Source organism: Papaver somniferum, chromosome 6 (assembly GCF_003573695.1).
Source record: "Papaver somniferum cultivar HN1 chromosome 6, ASM357369v1, whole genome shotgun sequence".
Lineage (NCBI taxonomy): Eukaryota > Viridiplantae > Streptophyta > Magnoliopsida > Ranunculales > Papaveraceae > Papaver > Papaver somniferum.
Window position 1 is genome coordinate 35,649,243 of NC_039363.1, and position 8,150 is coordinate 35,657,392.

Below are 8,150 nucleotides of genomic sequence, written 5' to 3' on the forward strand. Positions count from 1 at the left end.
AGATCACTCATTATCTAGATATTTATATTAATACCTGAACTACCCTCCTGATTAATTTTGGGTAATGATTAGTGAAATCATTAGTGAAATGATTAAGCTAAAGAAGTAGAATTATTGAGAGAGTAAAGTTAGAGAACATGAAGAAGAAAAACATGAAAAAAAAATTACCAACCATAACCGGAGGAAGAGCATTTGGGTTATCAGGTATGCTTCAAACGTAGATAATGTTGGTTTAATTGCTCCAAACTTTCAAAAAAATGAAATTTTTTATGTAGATTTGGGCCAGTTCGGTTATCATATGTCAAGAACATGTAACCGAACAAACCTGAAATGTAGTTCGGTTACGTTTTCCAAACACGCAGGTTACCGAACTCGCTCGTTAATAGAGGTTTTGGTCGTACAGTGTAATGTTCGGTTTGCCCGCAATGTAACCGAACTTTAGGGTCTAGAAGTTCGGTTGCTTTGCAAACAATAACTAACCGAACTTTACGTGAAAATAAAATTTTACCAACTGTACATAGTTCGGTTGGTTCGCAAACTTTTATCCAAAAGCGTATCTAACCAAACTCACCGATAAAAAAAAAACCAAAGTTAAAGTGCTATATTCGGTTACCTAGTATAAAATGGTAGGTAACCGAACTTTGAACTTAGCAATTTATTTGGGTACATCTTGTGTGTTCAGTTACATATCAAATTGCTCTACCAACCGAACTTAAAGTTCGGTGATATCCCTATTTTGCGAAGGAATCGAACTTATGGACTTGTGTTGTTCTAATACAAGGAGTTCGGTTAAAAGTATTTTTTTGCGAATCAACCGAACTCTGAGTTCGGTTAAGAAAAGTTAATTCGTGATAACCGAACTTTTTGCGACGAAACCGAACGTTTTGCGACGTAACCGAACTAAAAGTTCGGCTGAGACTTGTTTTTTGCGACGTAACCGAACTTTTCTCTGGAAAAAAAAACCTCCATTGAACCTCTCTGCAACTTCCATTTTCAACTCATTTTGATGATTACTTCTCATTTATTCAACCAAAAACGAATGACAAGTAATGGGTTTGTGAGAATATCTTTGTTAATGTTTTAAATTAAGTTATATATATAGAGGTGGTGGTGGTTGGTGGCGGCGGTAATCGGAGGTGGTGGTGGTAATCGGTGGTTGGTGGTGGTGGTGGTAATCGGCGGTGGTGGGCGATGGTGGTGGTAATCGGTGGTTGGTGGTGGTAATCGGTGGTTGGTGGTGGTGATATGGTGGTGGTAATCGGAGGTGGTGGTGGTGGTGGTAATCGACGGTGGTGGTGGTTATATATATAGGTGATTATTAGGTTGGTTTTAAATTAAAGTAGGTTAAGGATAGGTTAGCCATTTCAATACTTTAGGATACCCCGTATAACTATAAGGAAGGTGGCCTAATAAAACCATGGTCCCCTCAAAAAAAAAAAAAAAAACATGGTGCCCTCAAAAAATCGTTCATAAGTTACACACAAAGTTGTGTCCATACTGTGCCCGTTATATACAACTTTTATTATGGGTTCCAATTTTCAATTTTCAAGGATCTAGAAGCACTGAAGCAGTTAGCTCAAACAACCCCATCTGGCCATTTGGCATTTTGCTCGACTAAATTTCTGGGCCTGGAAGATCCCAATCCACTTCGGCTGGTGTTTCAAGTTTCAACTTCTTACGTATCTTTGGCTGGTAAAAAGTACCGAGCAATATTTGAAACTTTGCTGTTCATGGCTTTAGAATGTTTAAGCGGTCGAAGCCAACCACGAACCTCGTCTTGGATTTCTTGGGGCAACTCATCGATTACAGAGGGATCAATCTCTTCTATGTTGAAATTGTTCCATGTTTCTCTTCTTCGTCCATCTCGACGTAATCTAGGCCCTGCACTCTCAGCCCAAGTAGTTTCTTGAAACAGAGAAGACCCTTCTTCTTTTGTTGCTACACAATCCTGCTCTGAACAGTTTCCAGCTCCTGACAAACATGCGTTAGTTCCATCTCTGAGAAAGGTTCGGAAAATAATAGTTCCCCAGTGGTCAGGTAAATAAAGAGGATACCAGTAATTACCTGAGGGAGCTAACATGCTGCCTAGTTGTTGCGATGAAGAACAAGATTGACCAAGGGGTCGAAAGAAATTCAAGATAGAACATGTTCCCTGACATAAAGCAAAGACTTAAAGGGGAGGAATGTATACAGGAAAGAAATGCAAGAGAAGTTAAAAGAGGAGTTGTTGCTAAAGCCAACACTAATAATAGAGATACATCGGTATCTGAAAAATTGGTGAGTTTCTCAACCTTCTCATTCACAGCTACCCGTTTTTGTTCATCTCGACCTGCACTTGGCTTGGCATAATTTATCCCGGTCTCTGCTTTTAAGCATGTGCTCTTTGAATCAGAATTTTTATTTACATCCAAATAGCTTTCACTTGCTGAACAAAATGTTACCCACCTTTAGCTGACTCGTTGAAATAAAAACGGAGCAACGGAAAAATAGTCATGAAGATGGGTAAAAGCAGTAAAACCTAATAAAAATAACCTGAGGAAGAAAACGGTATTGTGTCATGGATAATCTCATTGCAATCTTTCTCTGATGAAGAGCTATCACAGCTGCGGAGCATGCTTGATATCGAGCATTTCCCCTACAAAAAAGCATATGAGAACCAAACAATAAACACATGAGCAAATCCAAGAGGCGTTCAATTTTGATTGGTTTATAAGGTGTAGAAGTAGGATTTAACAAGAATAGAACCAGAAGTGGTTGGTTCAAAAACTACCTTAGAGTTTGGCTTCTCTATAATCTGAATTTCTTGAACTGAACCAGAATTTTCGAACGAGTTTGTCCTGTCTTCCAGTGCGAGTGTCATCTGCTCAGCTTCAAACGCTTGAAAGCTTTCCGTTCCTGCATTGATGCCATGTACTTAAATCTGGATTAGTATAAAGAACGATAGGGAGTATCCAATGCTAAAGTATCCTGTAACATACCTGAGAATGAAAAATGAAGGGGTACCTTGAATGATTTCTTCACCAGTCACATGATTTGACGAGGTGCTAGAAGGCTCAGCACTTTGAAAGAATCTCAAGATAGAACAAGTTCCCTAACACAGGTTAACATGCACATTTAAAGGCAGATCATGATAGATATACAAGTATACATAAGATTAACAGAAATCAACAAATAATGAATTTCATTCCTATGGAGAGATACTACAGCCCATGTTAAGGAAATTAAGCTTAATGGAGCATCGCTACAACAAAAAATCGTACACATGCATTTGATTATTATCCCTCCACAATTTCTACTCTTGTTTCAGTTCATATTAACAAAATGAATAAAGTTGAGTAGCTTTTCTAGAGAGTACGCTGCAAATCAGTGGACAACATATAACACCATGATCAAATGAACAATACCGAGGAGAAGGAAACCATCGTTTCAGTCTAATAATGGTATTTTTAATGCAATTAATACATAGAAAAAGACAAACAAAAAAAACAAGAATCAGATGATTCTTCTCAGACACAAATCCTCTTTGAACCAAGTGAGAAGATTGATTTGTGGCAGTTGGCAAGAGAAATACTATGAAACAATAAACTCGAATCACTCATTAAATGAAAACATTACAAGTCATAATAATCACTCGTTATATATACAATGATAGTAATGTCAGATTCTGGTTAGAGACTGCAGTACAGAAACCGGCTCAGCCGCTCAGAAGCATTGGTGATTCAAGTTTAACTTAATGGAGGATTGGTGTTTCACGAGTAGAACTACAAAAATGCTAACATCAATGATTCATTTGTGATCCATTTACTGGCAGACTTGGGCCCAGCACTAAGACAATCGGTTTCAAAATCATTCCACCCTTGTGTGCTTATCACAACTAACTGGTAGGGAGGGAAGATGAATATTTGGTACTGATTCAGGTATCATGATAATTTGCAGTAGTTTCAGTTCTTACTGGTTGATTTTACATTCAGCTTAACTAGAAGGTTGAGAACTGAGTTATCCGACTCTGGTTCATCTAGACACTAAATAAATAAAGATGAGAGAGATGGTAAAACTGGAATCAACTCCTCCCAGATCCTAATAGCGTGGTCACACTTCAGTACCAACCTACGAATACCTAATTCAATTGTATGAGATTATATGGTGAATGTATTATGTATCTACGTGTATGATTCAGTTACAAGAAAATAATTTGGTCAACTGGGATCATTGGGTTTGGTATCTACTCTGAGACTTGAACTGACAGGGTGAAAAGATCACAAAGCAGCATATCCAAACACCTGGGGTTTAGACGGGGATGACGTAATATATACGGTATTTGTAAGTCCTTCGTACTTCACAACTGAATCTACCGTGCAAATCAATTTATTCTACATGACTGCATAATAATCTCACTTGACTAATGAAAAAGGTGAAATCAGTCGACGGAATAACTAGATCTCTTAACAACTAGTTTATTGGAATCATAATTAGTGACAGGAAGCTCGGTACAGAATGGAAAATGCCAAACTAAGTAAACTAGAACTTACAGATGGTGTAGCTAATATTTTATTCGCCGAAAGAGAAAGAGCAGATACTCCCCATGCATTGTGTTTATTCTCATGCGTCTCAATTCTGTTTGAGCCCAAAAACTCACAGATTGCAGAGCGGAATAATTTCAGGGCATCTTCTTGAATCTTCATGGTTCCGTACCTTAATGGACATGACTTAGAAGAAAACTTCCTTTGCGAATCTGATTCATTGGTCTGTCAAACCATTAAGTAGCATATAAATCGTTCATTATTCACATTGGATAACATTAAACAACAAATCTATAATTCTCCAACTCCTTCATATGAGAACAACTAAGTTGAATGAAGTGGTAGGATCAGAATACAACTATACAAGACCTCGTACCTTGTATGCGCTTGCATGAAGGGTGAGAGTTTGAGCAACCCGTTTGTTCTGCTCCAAGTCGGACTGAATGCGCTCACTTAACTCTTCAGAAAGATCGTTTAACCAGCTCTCAACCTAGAATATATACAAGAAAAAAAATAAGGGCTAAATCTCAAAAGCAAGTTTTCCCGATGATATCGAATAAAAATTGAAGCACTCCAGAGGCAGCACTAAGACACCATATCATCTTTAACAAGAATAAACTGCATGTCAGACTGATGTCAAATCTATAACCTCGAAGCGACGGGATATTAGCCTGTATATAGCTCAACGGAATTACTCACGTCGCTGTTTCAGTGCACAACTAACAAAGGGATAGTATGTATAATGGCTCAAATTGGCATACACTTCCATACAAAATTTGGCATTGGCCATTGCTGGTGTAAGAATTGAGACCTAATAAAGTATATTCTTCTAAATACAAGATCTCTGCAGCAGAAGACTGTCTTCAGATATATAAGCCTAAAAGACATCTTTACGCAGGACCAATCACCATGAGTAAAAAATTTCTTGCACAAACGGAGAGGGAAGGGACTCTTACTGCAGCAATTGACTTCAAAGCTTGTCGACCTGGAAATGTTTTCCCACAACCATGGCTCTTGGGAAGAAGACGGCCCTCAACTTCATCACCATTGATTCCTCTTGCAATATTCCATAGCCACGTACTGGATTGACACAAACAAAAAATCAAAATCTAACCAACGTTTTATTTCTTTGCACAATATTGGGGTTTTCCATCCAGAAATGTTTGTGCGGAAATGAATTTCTTTAATATTATTTTTAGCAACAAAGTAAAGAACAGGAATACGAGATATAAGCTGTTCTAGTATCAAACCCTGTATTTATGCCATAACGCTCTTGTAGCTTATCTTCCGAAAACTGCAATAGATCTCCAACAGTATCCACGCCAAGTTCAGATTGTAAGGCGGTACCAAGCTTTCCTCCAAGTAGTTTCCTGCGAATTAGATGAGCTCCTCGGATTAGAGAAAGTAAACACAAGATGGCTAGTGGAATTAATAGGCATAAACATGCACTTCCATGCGTAAATACTAAGGACAGATTTCTGCACTAACAACACCTACATTTTCTTTATAGGTAAGGAGGCTAGCAGCCCTTTGACAGCTGCAAAGGGAATGACAGTTTGTTGTGCAGGTTTATTCATGGGGCTTGCAAGTTTCGCCAGCATCTGACAGAAATATCACCAATTAACTGATGAACCATATCCATTTTCTGTGTAGCACTTTAATGTCCATCATGATCTAACTTAAAAACAATGAAGTATTTGTTCGTACCTTATTGTGAGCGACGCCTGCAGAGCATGTAAATCCAGTATCCTTCAAGACTTGCATCCTGAGTTCTGCCACTATTATAGCTCCACAAGCTAACAACCTATCCCGATGGTCAGCATCATTCCTACAGAGCCATTTCCTCACATCTTCCTGTTTGTCATTTTTATTCTGGATAGAGCAGAAACTTTCAGCACTACATGAATATTTGTCGGGATGTTCTCCCTAGTCATGCAATAGTCACATTACTGTACTTAACCATAAGACCTCAAAATATTGTATGCCAATAAAGAATCGATACTACCTCTCGTCAATATTTTTAGTCCTACTAATTTAAGAGCAACTGTGTGAGAGAGAGATGTTTCTGTGTACCTCACTTAGCCCTAATACATGTGATTTGAGAGCCTCTTCATCTATTGCCTCCAAATCCTCTGGAGGGCTTTCCGATAGCATTGTTTCTGCTGCATCAGTAAGGTCCAAATATACTTCATCGATCGATGCCCTCTCACATCGACCTCTCTTTGCTAGGATTGAGACCACCTACAAGTTAAACGAAGAGAACATCTTTATAAAACAATATACAGCAAGTCTAACTAAACAGCTTCTGACGTGAAGTCTGCTGCTCTTACCTCTGAACCTGCATTTCGATATATATTCAAGTCAGCTTTACCACGGGCAACTGGGACCTGAACCAAATTGATCTGTGAGCATACTTCTTTAGCCTCGTCTCCTCGCATTGAACTGACACCCAATCCATAGATGATACATTAGCTTTAACTAGTTGTTACTGTATCACTATCAATTATTAAATAAGAAAATATCAAGAAAACAAATCAACTAACCGTTTGACACCGTATTTACGAGCTTCGTAACTAACAGCAATAAGCCCTCCTCCTTTCCAAGAGTTATACTGTACCACAGCAGTTGGTAAGCCCTTCAATTCTGGCCGATTTCTTTGTTCAACTAAATTTAAAAAAGTACATTTTCATCTGTGAGAAAATTTTGATAAAGAGGAAGAAGAAAAAAAATCATACATCACTGATACTAGTTTTGATCTCCTATAGAATTACTGTTACAAACCCTAATATATAAAAATCTGAGTTTTTTTATGAATACAACTTTCTAATTTCTTAGTTTTTGAAAGAGGGTTTCGTGTAATTATAAAAAAGCAAAATTGTGTATGAAAGAAAGAGATGAACGATAAAGAACGAACCTTGAACATAAAAACAATCCATATCAACGTGAGCTATGATGCGAGCATCACTCGGTTCTGGTCGAGCGACAGGCATCTTCTCTCTCTCACTCTCTCTCTCTCTGAAGATTTATATCACTACTACTACTTCTTTAACAAATTAAAAATCAAATAAAAATCTCCGCGACGTTAGCTGATCATCTATGTTTCCCTCCAAAAACAAGGATGTGCCCGTCTCTCCCTTGACCCAAGAAACGGGGGCCCTTTTGAGAAGAACGATGCTGTCAATTCCATTTAGGGTGATCAGATAAGGGGTGTCCTATATAACTTTAATTAGACTTAAGACCGAAGAAACTAGTTGAACTATATAGGTTTAGTTGTTTGGTCTCAAATATACGAAGTTTGTTAGATTTTGTATAGCGGCTTAATTCTGAGAGTATTCAATTTTGTACTAGGTCCCTGGATTTTTCTGCATTTGTGGTTTCCTCGTTAACAAAATCTTGTTGTGTCTTTTACTTTTCTATTTCTGCAATTATAATTGTTTTGTTATAATTAGAAGTAAAATACACAAACATTAATTCTGAATATACTTGATAGTGATCCTATGGAGTTTGGTTAATTCAGAACCTATTATCAAGTATCATACTTCGTTGTTGTATTGTCTCGATCTTGTATCCATAGTCAATCACACAAGTTATCTTGTTGTCGTATTGTCTCGATCTCGTATATATGAACGA

At 37.8% G+C, this 8,150-nt stretch overlaps 1 protein-coding gene across 2 annotated transcripts; it reads right to left on the bottom strand.

Moving 5' to 3' along the window:
• Positions 1–1,450: 1,450 nt before the first annotated feature.
• Positions 1,451–7,656, bottom strand: LOC113287299 (DNA polymerase eta). 2 transcript variants are annotated; one of them, XM_026536005.1, is made up of 16 exons: positions 7,435–7,656; positions 7,064–7,184; positions 6,851–6,962; positions 6,594–6,761; positions 6,228–6,392; positions 6,018–6,121; positions 5,771–5,890; positions 5,477–5,600; positions 4,897–5,010; positions 4,530–4,745; positions 3,004–3,091; positions 2,771–2,895; positions 2,533–2,635; positions 2,292–2,425; positions 2,065–2,152; positions 1,451–1,953 (listed from the first exon to the last, which is right to left on the bottom strand). In XM_026536005.1, exons 1-16 carry the CDS (start codon positions 7,508–7,510, stop codon positions 1,676–1,678), a joined length of 2,136 nt encoding a protein of 711 aa, XP_026391790.1. In that variant the 5' UTR covers positions 7,511–7,656; the 3' UTR covers positions 1,451–1,675. The 2 variants fall into 2 exon arrangements, with proteins under 2 accessions (XP_026391790.1, XP_026391789.1); XM_026536004.1 differs by having other exon boundaries at positions 1,451–1,971; positions 7,435–7,655.
• Positions 7,657–8,150: the final 494 nt, after the last annotated feature.